Source organism: Neophocaena asiaeorientalis, unplaced genomic scaffold, assembly GCF_003031525.2.
Source record: "Neophocaena asiaeorientalis asiaeorientalis breed wild unplaced genomic scaffold, Neophocaena_asiaeorientalis_V1.1 scaffold59, whole genome shotgun sequence".
NCBI lineage: Eukaryota > Metazoa > Chordata > Mammalia > Artiodactyla > Phocoenidae > Neophocaena > Neophocaena asiaeorientalis.
The window spans coordinates 10,140,205-10,154,561 of record NW_020174268.1 but is presented as its reverse complement, the minus strand read 5'-3'; the positions used below and the strand labels follow the sequence as shown (position 1 = coordinate 10,154,561).

Here is a 14,357-nt window from a genome sequence, read left to right as displayed (position 1 = left end):
AGCTATTAAATTCATTCAGTCGTGCAGCCAATATTTATTGGACACTAACAATGAGACAAAGGCAGTGCTAAGTAAGAAGGACAAAAACATTGTCCCTGTAACGACAAGTCAAATGGTACACATTAGGCGATTAATTAATTGCCACTTTGGTAATAGGAGGGTCTACAGAGAAGCTCACCTCATCTGAGGCAGGAGGAATCAGCAGTGGTTCTCTTTATGGGTGGCCTCAATTATGCATAGGGTTTAGCTAGGCTGAGAGAGGTCCAGAATGATGTTCTAGGCAGGCAGGACAGGAGGGCAAATGCTACAAGGCATTTGATGTCTTGCCTCATTACAGAAACCAACAGGAAGACAATACGGTCCAGCACAATAGATGAAAGGAGAAGAATTACAAGAGACAGGGTGGTTAGAGACATACAGACTAGGTAAAACAAGAGGCAGGGGAATGACTGGATCTGTGGTTTTACACATCGATTATTTCACCAGGCAGGAAAATGGGTTTAGAAGAGAGCAAGTGAGGACATGGGAGGATACCTTCAGAGTGTGCGGATAAGAAGGGGTATATTTGTCTGCAACGTATTAATCTCCTAATGTCTAATAAATACTGGCTGCAACGTAATTTTTAAATGTGATATATAAATATACCTATATGTATGTACATACGTATGTATGTTATATAATAGTATAATGTGTAACAACATGCAAATATACGTAGTTCTTTTAAATCTCTACCCTAGAGGTGACTACTTAACATGCAATCCACCCTCATTAGACATCCGTTCACCAGAGGCAGCAGCAACCAGTATCTTCAAATGTTACTATTCAACCTTCACCAGAGAGTCGGGTCATTGGCAGAGAAATGCCAGAAAGAAGATGTCACTGGTGAAAGGCGTGACATTCAAAATTTTTAAATTGACTTTGGTCAACTATACAATCACTTCTACCTTGGCATGAACAGTGTTCTGAGAGTCTCAGGAGCCCAGCAGGCTCTCTCACCCTTAGGAGCGGTAACCTAGGTCTTGGTAACCAGACACTTGGTTGTCTGTCCCACTACTTAGCAGAGGGCTCTGCTCCAAAAGAAGGTGAGAATTCTCTGCTGCTAGAATATTGTCACATCTGCTCAAGTGAACGTTTCATGGGGACAGAGCTGGTCTGGGAGGGAGATTACAAATTCAGTTTTGGACAGTGGCTTTGACATATCTGTGGGTTTGCTAAATGGAGATGTAGCATATGCAGCTGGGTATAAGATGTTTGGGGCTGACTGTATCCCCTTGGGAGCCTTTGGGAAATGGATGTAATTGAAGCCATGGGGATATGAGATTGCCCAGGAAGGTAATGGTGGAGAAGGGGAGAAGGCCCTGAAGAGCTCCACCACTGAAAGTCTGCGAACCGGAGCACATGAGTCAATAATGATTTTGTTACTCTAGCAAATATATGGCATTTTTACATAGTTTTGGAACTGATAGGAAAATTCCCTTTCAGGTGAGAATTGCCTTAATTTGAAAAAATACTTTTTTGAGCCAAGTGAAGAAGAGAGCCCTGGAGTATGCTTCAGTAGTTCACAGTGAAATAGGAACACAGAACCACTATACAGCAGAGAAAAAGAATTTAGTTTGCTCTTTAAAGAAAAGAAGAGGCCAGAGGAGGCAGCCCACTGAAGAGACCAGGTTGGTGTGTTTATTGGAACTTCACAGTGAGAGGCAGCTAAAGGCAGGTAGTCTGCTGTTCCACTGATAGCTGTTTGCAATGTGGCATTGTAAATCCCTCCTCCAGCCTCACCTGCCGAATCCTCAGTAAAACCTAAAAAAACTCATCAACGCTTACTGTGAGCAATTTTCTTTTATAGAAACCAAAGAAAAACCTGAGTTTTATGCCAGGGGCAAAGAAATAAAGGACAAAGGCGGCATATGGGTATATAAGAGGTAGCCTCTAAAAACATCCCCCCCAGGGATTTGCAGAAATGTGGGGGCTGGCTTTGAACTCTAATAGGCTATGGAATTGAAGAGCTTATTTTCCATATATTTTGATGGATAGGCATATCTGTCCTCTCATGGCTGGGTTATATATTTTTAAATAATCTCTTTGTATTATTTTAAAATTATTTTTGAATAGGTAATATAGTCATAAGTTTAACAATATGAAGGGCACTTAAAGTAAGTCTCCCTCCCATCCCTGTATCTTATCCAGAGGCAACTATCATGGTCTGTTTCTTACTTATCTTTCTAGAGATATTTCACTGGTATAAAGCAAATACACGTATATTCTTTAAAAATGTTTGCAGACTTTTTTTTTTTTTTCTTTTTTGCAGTACGCGGGCCTCTCACTGCTGCGGCCTCTCCCGTTACGGAGCACAGGCTCCAGATGCACAGGCTCAGCGGCCATGGCTCTCGGGCCCAGCCACTCTGCAGCATGTGGGATCTTCCCAGACCAGGGCACGAACCCGCGTCCCCTGCATTGGCAGGCGGACTCTCAACCACTGCGCCACCAGGGAAGCCCTGTTCACAGAAATTGAACATATTGTATAAATTCTTCTGCATCTTGCTCTTGTCTCTTAGTAGACACTGAAGATATCTCTGTATCAGTACAGAAATGCTGTCTTTTAAATGGCCGTATAGCTTTCTACCTATGGATGTACCATCATTTATTTAGGGAATTCCCTACTGATGGTCATCTAAGTTGTCTCCAGACTTTTGCTATTTCTGAAAATGCCTCAATGAAAAGCTTGTCCATACACCATTTTGCACGTACTACAAATTGAAATAATTCTTCTTGCCAAAGGAGTTGAAAGCTCACTGCTCATCATGACCAAGGGCAGGACCTGGTGGAGGCAGGTGCCGAAGAGAACACAGGTAAAGGTTCAGAAGGCTCAGCTTAGAACCTCAGGCAACTGCAGCAGCAAAATCAAAGCCAGCATGTTTCAGGGCAATTGGAGGAAAGTAAAACATTGTAGGGAGATAAACTCGTAAAGACTTAGGACTAGAGAAAACTCGTAAAGACTTAGGACTAGAGATCTGAGTTTTGGAAGGAGGCATTCTAGAGCACATCCGACCTCACAGGACAAAGCAATGTGGATCACAAAGAAGACAAACCGAAGTAGCAAGAACAATTCCTTTGAGCTTCCATGGAAAACCGTGATCAAGAGTCCTTCCATGGATTATCTTGAGTTTTCCTCATAAAACTCTATTAAGAAGGTAAGATTATTATTCAGATTCTGCAAATGGGAAACTAAGGGTAAGAAACTTGCCCAAGTTCACACGAAGAAGACATGATGGAATCAAGATTCAAACTTGGGCACTCAGAGCTGGAAGGTCTTAATCACTGATGTATGCATGAAGCTTTAGCCAAACAATGTAATGTAAATCCATTGCTGATAACTAGCCCTAATTCATCCATCTTTCTCTGTTAGCTTTTCCCTTAATCCCAAGCCTTCCTTAAAGACCTGGTGTTTGTCAGTCAAGTGGCTTGGAAACTAACAACTAAAAATTCGCCTCAAGCAAATAATAATTCATTCCAGGTAAGTGCAGAAAAACAGCCCGTATAAAAGTGTCTCCCACTGAAGCTTATTTCTATGTGTGCTACAAGTTAAGCACTCATTTAAAAAAATTATTATGATTGATATTATAGGCTAATGTATGCTAATAGAACTGTAACAGAGTACTCGTTTTAAGGGTAACAGTAAAAGATAAAATACGTCAACGGTAGAGCTCTCACAGTGTATGACACATATTAAGTGATCGGTAAACACTTTTTAAATGAATAAATAATTAAAAGAAAACTACCAGGATATCAAAAGCCCTAAGAAAACGTCGTGGGCGAGCCAAACTAAACATCTCAGAGTACCCTATGTATTAATAGGAGACACAGCATAATTTTCAAAATATGCCAAGCAACAGTTCCTCCCCATATCCCAGAGGAATGGCAATCGTGAAAATTGTTAAGAAAATAAATAGAAGGAGAGTTTCCAGATCCAACCGCTGGTGGAAGTAATTTAGCCTCAGCATTGCCATAGATGGTTTCATAGCATGACATTCTCTCCCTGCTCTCGTTCACGTTAGAAAGCTTCTCATTTTTCATCACTGCCATTTATTTTCAGATCTGAACCTTTACTTTAATGATCACTTGAGTGCACAAAACTAGAATAGAGAATATTGTCCTTTTTCCACAACAGGTGAACTCCTCCAGGGAAAAATCTATTATTTTCTCATTGACCCCCATTGGTAGGTGTTAGTGCAGTGACCCAGATCGTGGCACCCTCTTGCTCTGCTCTGGGGAATTAGCCCAATTCTGTTCCCTCAGAAATTGCTCTTGAGGTGACAGCCAGTTTCTTCTTGATCCTGTGGGCTTGCTGGAAGCTGGTAGAACAATCCAGTGGTCTCATTTCCAAGAAGGCTCTCTGGGGAGCCCCTCTCCACGTTATGAGAGAAAGCCTGAATCAAAGAGGGGTACCTGCACATTTGATGTTCTGACAAATTCACTCTATCCCCAAGGGCTGCAAAAACATTTTTTTCTTTTAATTAATTAATTTTTTGGTTGAAGTACAGTTGATTTACAATATTGTGTCGGTTTCAGGTGTACAGCATAGCGATTCAGTTATACATCTATATATATTCTTTTTCAGATCCTTTTCCCTTATATGTTATTACAAAACATTGACTATAGTTCCCTGTGCTATTCAGTAGGTCTTTGTCGATTATCTGTTTTATATTGGGTTGGCCAAAAAGTTCGTTTGGGTTTTTTCCATAAGATATTATGGAAAAACCTGAACAAACTTTTTGGCCAACCCAATATACAGTACTGTGTATATGTTAATCCCAACTTCCAAATTTATCCCTCCTCCCACCTGCAAAAACAGTTTTTGTAAAGAGCACTTTGGTATTAAGAAAAATGCTGAATGAATTTTGTCTTCCACCTTCCCTTCACAGCTAGCCTTCTTCTTGTTTTTGTAACTTTGTAATAAGGCATGAATGATACACAAAAACCTGACCATGTTTAATGTATATAATTTGATGAGTTTGGACATATGTATACATCCATGATACCGTCACCACAATCAAGGTAACAAACATATCCATCACCTTCAAATGCTTCCTTATGTCTCTGTCTTTGTGTGTGTGTGCTAAGAACACTCAACATGAGATCTACAATATGAACAAAGTGTTATTACCTTTTTTAATAAATTTACTTATTCATTTATTTTTGGCTGCACTCGGTCTTCGTTTCTGTGCACAGGCTTTCTTTAGTTGTGGCGAGCGGAGGCTACTCTTCGTTGCAACGCACAGGCTTCTCATTGTGGTGGCTTCTCTTGTTGTGGAGCATGGGCTCTAGGCGCGAGGGCTTCAGTAGTTGTGGCACGCAGCCTCAGTAGTTGTGGCTCGCGGGTTCAGTAGTTGTGGCACATGGGATTAGCTGCTCCGCGGCATGTGGGATCTTCCTGGACCAGGGCTCGAACCTGTGTCCCCTGCACTGGCAGGTAGATTCTTAACCACTGTGCCACCAGGGAAGTCCCTAAACAAATTTTAAGTGCACAGTACCTTATTGTTGACTCATCTTGTATAGCTGTGACTTTATACCCATTGAACAGAAAGACCCCATTTTCTACCCACACCCACAGCTAAGTTTCTTGAAAGAGCATAATTTTCTTCTTCTTTATCTCTTACTCAGTCTTCTACACCTAACAATTTAAGTTCCACCCCACCACTCCACTACAGCTGCTTTTTTCTGTGGTCATTATTAAACTTCTCATTATTTATTTATTTATGTTTTGCGGTACGTGGGCCTCTCACTGTTGTGGCCTCTCCCGTTGCGGAGCACAGGGTCGGGACGCGCAGGCTCAGCTGCCATGGCTCACGGGCCCAGCCGCTCCGCGGCACGTGGGATCTTCCCGGACCGGGGCACGAACCCGCGTCCCCTGCATCGGCAGGCGGACTGTCAACCACTGCGCCACCAGGGAAGCCCCTAAACTTCTCATTATTGAGTCAAATAAATATGCCTTGGCTCTCCCAAAGTATTTGCCATAAACACTATTGAGAACTCCTCCCTCCCTCTTGAAGTTCTCTTCTCTTTCACGGGTATCTGTAACAATATCTTCTTTTGAATTTTTTCCTACCTCTGACTGCTCCTTCAACAGGGATCCTGATTTCAGGATCAGGATCTACTGGCTCTATCCCCCTGTCCTTTCTAACCTGCCCCATCCTCTCCACCTCCACTAACTTTGCCTACCTAGGTTGGGGCCCTAACACTTCTCGCCTGGATGACATTACCCTATTTGTTTGTCTCCTTTACCAGGCACTTAGACCACTGCAGGTGTTCAACAACTCTTTGTTGGTGGGATGAATGCATTGTGACAATTCCTCTCCCGACTTCTGCCACTGAGTGACTCACCATGCTTGCTGCAGGCACCTTTCTAAAACACATAGGTAGTCAGGCTGCATCTCCCCCTATGCCAAATCCTTCCACTGCCTCCGGGATCAATTTTGATCCTCTTAGCACGGCACAAAAAGCACTTCTTGCCCTTTTCGTGCCTCATCTCCTACCATCCCCCAATGCACACTCAGTGCAGGCCTGTGAGATAACCCACAGCACCAGTACTCTTTAAGAACCTTCCCCACCCCCTGTCTCTTTTTATTAAAGTACAATTAACATACAATAAGCATACAATGAAGTGCATGTATCGATCGATTCTGGCAAGTGTATACATCCATGTAACCACCACCCTCATCAATATACAAAACATTCCCATCATCTCAGGAAGTTCCCTATGTCCTCACCAGTTAATCACCTCAGATAAACCACTGTCCTGATATCTGTCACCATATATTAGTTTTGCCTCTGTGTCTGGCTTCTTTAGTTCAGCATAATGTCTGTGAGATGCATCGATGTTGTCATGTATACTAGAAACGCATTCTTTTTCACTGACGAGTAGTACTCCACTGTTTAAATATATCATAATTCCTTTATGTATTGGTGAGCATTTGAGGTGTTCTCAGTGTCGGATTATTATGAACTCCAAACATTTTAATGCCATTTTTTGTGGACATAGATTTTTTTCTTTTTTTGCATGAATACCTAGGAGAGGAATTCCTATGGTTAACTTAAGAAAAACTGCCTAAATGTTTCCAACCACACATCTCCATACTTGGCAACATTTGGTGTTGTAATTTTTTTTTTTATTTTAGTCATTCTAGCGTATGTTAAGTGGTGTTTCACTGTGACTCCGAGTCTCACATTCTTCTTGACTACTGATGTTGAGCACCTTTTCAATGTGATTATTGGCATTTGTGTATCTTCTTTTGTAAAATATTCCATTTATTTGAACCATTCAAAAAACTGAGTTGTCTTTTTATTATTTCTTTGAAAGAGTTACTCAGAATATAAGTTCTTTGCCAGATATGTAACTTTTCGAGTCTTTGGCTTACCTTTTTGTTTTCTTAATGATGTCTCTGAAGTGCAGAAAATCATCATTTATCATCTTTCTTTTCCTTATGCCCTTTATCTTTAATAAATAAATTAAGGTAAAGGATTCCAGTTTACCTGGGAGAGGCTTCCTCCTTATCTTTGAGAGTCAGTTGACATAACGGGACGTGTAATCACTGATGTTCTTCTTTGTTTTCCCCCATAAGCTTAGGAGCAACTTGAGAGCAGGTGTTGTACTTTATGGAGTGCTTTATATAGAGTAGCAGAATGCCCAGCAAGTAGCGGAAGCTCAAGAACTATTTGTTACCCAAATATGTTGAAAACTGGAAGAGTCAATTCAGTTTCATCAGTTAACTACTTTACACATCATCTTCTCTTCCTAAAAACAAGGAAAACTCCCCACTTACCTCAAAAGCATGTACAAGCAATGAAAGCTTTATGAGGTTGTGAATGGAGCTTTTTTGGTCCCTTACGTGTACATCAGTAAGCAGCCTGTGAATATATACTTTTCATAGATTTTATATTATTGTTATTATTAATATTGTTTCATGAATCCTGATTTTCACTTGAAAAGCTGTATATGTAATTCTTTATTTTTTAGTATAACTCTTAATACATCAGATGTTCCTCATCAAATGCTGGGACATCTCGAACCAAAGAAAACTGTGACTAGTCAGACTAGAGACACAAGGGTTTGCCAGTTGACTTGATCATGTCAGAGTGATCAGCTTTTTATCACTAATGTCTAAAACCCTAAGGATTACATCAAAATGACAATGTTATCGTTCAATCTGTCCAAGAAATGAGACCTTAATGAATTCCATTGAGAACTCCAACTTGATAATGAGCTAAGAAGTCGTAACAGTATTCTGACAGGAAGGTACAGTTAAAGAAATTTGAAAAGCACCAGCAATACATGAAAATGATGGGCTAATGGAGGGAGCAAAGTGCAATCTTCTCCTCCTGGCAGGAAGCCACAGAATGGAGAAGCCCCTGCTCAGTGAACAATGAGACGCAATCAAACGGCATTCAGTGCATGATGAATTAAGCATCTGAGAGCAGAGTGACTTTTTCCATAGCAACAAAGCCTCAGAAAGCCCAGAATGTTATTGGCCAGAGTCTTGTATTGTTCTTCCGGGGCTACATCAATCCTCACCCTGGATGATTAAAAGTGCCAGAAGCAAGTGTGATATTCGGATATTCAAGTTAAATGATAAATGTGCATAGAATGAATAGAAAATAAAGTTACATGTGTAAATAGCCAGAATGTTCAATTTCCAAATATGAAAAGTATATAATTTAGAAACTCACTGAAATGGAAGTTTGAAGGATTTGATGCTTACTCAGCATCGCCTAATAAAAGAATGTATCCGTTATCCAATCTTTGCTTTTGAAAGAGCTGGTTCTGTTAGGGGGTTGTGAAAGGGTCCAGATCTTTCTCTCTAGTCAAGGCTTTATGCTGGTAGCAGGAGTGTGAAAGAATCTTTCTCAATGGCCAAGATCCCTGAAAGAACAGAGGTATGAAACTGCCCCTGGCACAGAAGCACCGAAGAAATGCAGCGCCTTGTAGAAAGTGGAGAAGCAGCACGTCACTGTCAGCTTGTGACCACTCTGTCATCATCCATGGAGACTGAACCATGACCTGGTTTTCGTCGCCTTCAACCACTTCTAAATGTTGTCCATATTCTCAAACTTCATCCAAAATAGACTTGAAATTCTTCTCTCATAAGGATTTGATCATGATTGAAGTGCAATGAACAGGCAGTTAGAATTCTGGTTGCAAAGAATTTAAGTTGAAAGCAGGAATTATGTCTTACCTGTAATACCTTGTGTGCCGAGAATAACTCCTGGTTGGATGACTAGTGGGTGAATGAATAGGAGGCCTAAAAATGAAATGGAAAATTTACAGGACAGTTGGAGTTGAAAGGCTACATTTAGGAAATTAAAGAAGCAAACCCCATAACTGAATTAACACTCTATGACACATTGAGCTACTGATCAAAGAGAGAATTTATTCACAGAGCTTTTCAAATACAAACAAAATAGCACGTTTTTATTTTTTACAAAATGAATATTGGAATAAATGTGGTACAGCACAGTACAATAATGGATGAAAGAAAACAAGATCTAGTGACTAGAAATGTCTCTCATTACTCTCACATATTCAACTGAATTCTCTCCTACAGTGGACAGAAAGTTGCCCCTTTACTTCGTGAGAATAACATAGCAGAAGCTACTCAGAGAAATATTGCATATTTTTTGAATAATATTGAAATACAAAGGCTTAATTCTAAAGATCTGCATAAACACTGAAAACACGTTGAGGGCATAAAGAGTTTATGCAGAGTATACAAAATACTGATAAGAGTGGCTTATTGGTCCATTTATTAGGTTTAATGTATACTTTATAAAGTGATAATATGGTATTTTAAATGTGTATTAAAAAGAAAACAGAGGAGTAATGCACTGCTAAACCTCTCATACAGACTGTGCGACAATTTAAATGTCTGTGTATGCGCATGTGTGTGGATGCGTACATCTGTATGTGCTCGTGTGCTTTCAGAAGTGCCATGACTTACTGGGAACGTCTGTGCGTTACCCTGCTTCCCAACCTAATACTGTTTCTACTAGCCCTTTTGATTCTCTGAGTCATCATCCATAAAAAAAAAAAAAAAACAAAAAAACCCCACCTTGTTTGCTGCATATATAGATTTGTTTTGTGTATGTGTGTGTTCTACATCAACAATACTCTGTGGAATAGAAACACCCAACACCCTGCAATATTTTTAGCCTTTGGTCCATTTTTCTCTATCATTCCATGCTCTACATTTCTTTCACAAATCTTGCACAACCCTTCCATATGGTATAATGTTTTTAATTCCACTGGGTTTCATTTCATTAGTGTTGTATGGTTTAGAACCACTATTCCACCTTTTGAGAATAGCTGGATGCTTCAGTCCCTCCCAGCCCCTTCAGCCCATCTTCTCCTCTGTTTGCTCTTGGTGGCTCCATCTCAGTATGGGTACTGTTTCTGTTTCTTGCCTGAGAAGCAAGCCAGCCATGTGCATAGCAGCATGGCGGTGGCAGCACCTGCTCCCGTGCAGTAGTAGGCCCAACCGATTTCACACTTACCTAGGGACACAAGAGAAGGAGAGAAAGCAGGCACAGATCAGGATGATTTTACAGGAGCTTCTGTCATTTCTCCCAGGGTGTGTGTTCCTGGTGTACCACAGTGAAACTGAAATACTCATTAGAAACGTGACATTCATTCAAATGGAATGATAACAAGGGATGAAACGTATCCCATGACGCAAGAAAGCCGGAATAGTTGTGTGCATTTCAGAAGGACCTCAAGGCCTATGTCTCCTGCTAGCCAGTGACAGAAACCTTTTCTCCCCAACTGCGATGCTCACTCCCGTGGCTGAAGCAAAGGAGGAATAACAGCAATCAGGATAGGAGAGATGAAGGTATTAGTTCTGATTTAAATCACCCAAACTCATATGCGTAATGAGGTACCTTAGAAAAAAATTCAAAATACAGGTAAGTCCTAAATATAGATACAGTTTCTGCAAAAGGGCCACTCTAAGGAGGAGATCCCTTTGAAGAATAATGCTAAAGTGAAAGAATCTACCAAAAAACTCCTGGAACTACTAAGTGACAACAGAAATGTTGCAGGATACAAGGGTAATATATAAAATTCAATTGCTTCCTATATACCAGTAATGAACAAGTGGAATTTGAAATTATATTAGCATCCCGCAAAATGAAATAAGTAAAAATCTGACAAAATAGTACAAGGTCTTTATGAGGAAAACTATAAAACTGATGAATGAAATCAAAGAACTAAATAAATGAAGAGACATTCCATGTTCATGGATAGGAAGGCTCAATATTGTCAAGACGTCAGTTCCTCCCAATTTGATCTACAGATTCAATGTAATTCTTTTTTTTTTTATTTTTTTTTAGATTCAATGTAATTCTAATCAAAATTCCAGAAAGTTGTTTTGTGGATATCAGCAAACTTATTCTAAAGTTTATACGGAGAAACAAAAGACCCAGAATAACCAACACAATATTGAAGGAGAAGAACAAAGTTAGAGGACTGACACTACCTGAATTCAGGACTTACTATAAATCTCCAGTAGTCAAGACGGTGTGATATTGGTGAAAAAATAGACAAATAGACTAATGCAACAGAATAGACAGCCCAGAAGCAGACCCACATAAATATAGTTAACTGATCTTTAACAAAGGAACAAAGGCACTGCAATGAAGCAAAGACAGTATTTTCAATAAATGGTGCTGGAACAACTGGACATCCACACGCAAAGAAAGGCAATTGGACACAGACCTTACACCCTTCACGAAAATCAACTTAAAATGGAGCACAGGCTGAAATGTAAAACGTAAAACTATGAAAATCCTAGAAGATAACATAAGAGAAAATCCAGATGCCCTTGGGTATGGTAATGACTCTAGATATAACACAATCCATGAAAGAACTAACTGATAAGCTGAACTTTACTAACATTTAAAAAAACTTCTGCTCTGTGACAATGTCAAGAGAATGAAAAAACAAACTGCAGACTGAGAGAAAAATGTGCAAAAGACACATCTGATAAAGGACAGTTATCCAAAATATACAAACACTTAAAACTCAACAATAAGAAAACAGACCTGGTTAAAAAATGGACCAAACACCTCAGACCACAGACACCTTACCAAAGAAGATATACAGATGGCAGATAAGCATATGAAAAGACACTCCACATCATGTCATCAGGGAAATGCAAATTAAAATGACAATGATATGCCACTACCTACCTATTAGAATGGCCAAAATCTGGAACACGGACACCACCAAATGTTGGCGAGGATGTGGAGCAACAGGAACTCTCATACATTGGTGGTAAGAATGTGCAGTGTTACAGCCATTTTAGAAGACAGTATGGTGGTTTCTTAGAAAACTAAACATACTCTTACCATACAATCCAGCAGTTGCATTCCTTGGTGTTTACCCAAAGGAGCTGAAAACCTGTGTCCACACAAACATCTGCACCTGGATATTTATAGCAGCTTTATCCATAACTGCCAAAACTTTGAAGCAATGGAGGTGCCTTTCAGATTCAGGACTCAAATCTGGGTACCAGGTTCTAAGAATAAGAACTCACTGACCCAAAACATCCTCCTTGAATTAGTGGGATAGGTTTCCGCATTCATTAATCCTTTTTTTAAAACAACATTCAAGTTATTCTTTTTGCATGTACAGTAAGGAAGTCCTCTATATCTCTCATTCAACATTGTCTTTTCTGCCCTAATTGAATCCCCTTTTTAGTCAGTCTTAAGAAAATCAGAAATCAGACAATGCTCCAACAACAACCATTTTCTCCCTTTTCTTTTGTTTTTGTTTATCCATTACATTAGCTAAAACACATACAACCAGATGCTTGGATTTCACAGTCATTGAACATACAAACCATAGTTTGAAAACCATATCTTTTTTTTACATGTCAGTCATTTTTACCTTGTTCATTAATAACTTCTCTATTGAAAACTACAAAGACTGTTAGGTGTAGCATGCAATTCGACTTCCTATCTTCACTGAAGTCTACTGAAGCGGTAGTTAGCATGTGCCCCATTTACAGATAAGAAGGTGAGGTGAGGCAAAGCTTGAGTCATTGGCTTGTAGTCACCATAAGTCAATAGCAACAAAATTAGACCAAGAGCCTCCACATCTTAAAAGTACTCTAGGGCACTACCTATGTACCAGACAACAGGATACGTTCAGCCTGCAACTTTGATTTCTCCCTCTCCATATCCAATAATAAATAATAACAATTAAGAAATAGAAAACACAGATTGATTACTATTTGCTCTGAATTGTAGAAGAGCTTTCGTGGAGTAAACATTAAGTACATTTAATCCTCATAAGAACACGATGTGGTAGGTACCTGAGTATCATCCCCACCATTTGCATGGGGACACCAAGGCCAAGGAAAGTTCAGTAACCCGTCCAAGGACTCACCTGTATAGTAAGTGACGAGTCCTTTGTGTCTCTCTCCACAATTTATTCTGTGTGCCTCCACTCCTCAAGTGCCTACAGCAACCCCTGGCAGTCTTACTTGATGTCATTGCTTCCCTGTCTCCCTGCTTTTATTTATAGTATCATCAACAGCAAAGAGGGCAGCTATCTCTTCAAAAATCAATCATGTTAAGTCACTCTCTTACTTAAAATCCTTTAATGATTTCTCAAACATGCAATCTCCTTCCAAAGGCCTGTGAGCCCCTGAATGAGCTGGCATCTGCCTACTTCTCAGACCTCATGACCACCTTCCCTCTTGTCTTCTTTCTGGCCATACTGGCTGTCTTCTCTGGACCACATCAGGCTTATATTGGCTCCAGTACTCCTCACTCATTATTCCTTACACCCCAAAAATTCTACTTCCAGATCATTAGAGAGCTGGAGCTTTCTCAGATGGAATCTACCTGCCGCCCCCAACTTGTCTCATCAAAGTCACTCTATTCCTTTACCTCACTTTATTGCCTTTGTAGCACTTGCCATGGTTTGTAAATATTGTGTGTGCGTGTGTTTAACTTCAGTCTATCCCACTAGAATGGGGAGACCTTTGTATATTTTGTTCCCTACTGTACCCCTACAACAGTGCCTGGCTCACAGTAGGCACTCAGTAAATAAATGCTGAACGAAAGACAAGGTAAAAGAAAGAGAGAAAGAAAGGAAACAAAGTAGGCAGACAGTTAGTCTTTCAATAATACAGTATGGGATTTTAAGAGTAACTCCAGTCTTATTTGACACAGAATTTCTGGAGAGAAGTTCCCAAACCAACTGTGCATTTATAGCTTTGTACAGAGTGTGTTCAATTTAAAAGGACAATAGATCCTGAAAGAGCACATCTCCACCCCAGGCTGGGTCTCACTGGCACAAC

At 40.0% G+C, this 14,357-nt stretch overlaps 1 protein-coding gene across 1 annotated transcript in view; it reads right to left on the bottom strand.

Moving 5' to 3' along the window:
- Window positions 1-9,405: 9,405 nt before the first annotated feature.
- The window catches only part of LHFPL6 (LHFPL tetraspan subfamily member 6), a 230,548-nt gene continuing 225,596 nt past the window's right edge, over window positions 9,406-14,357 (bottom strand). Inside the window, exon 4 of the mRNA XM_024755645.1 lies at window positions 9,406-10,545. Coding sequence (XP_024611413.1) covers window positions 10,427-10,545 — 119 coding nt within the window. The 3' untranslated portion in view covers window positions 9,406-10,426. The remainder of the gene's footprint in view (window positions 10,546-14,357) is intronic.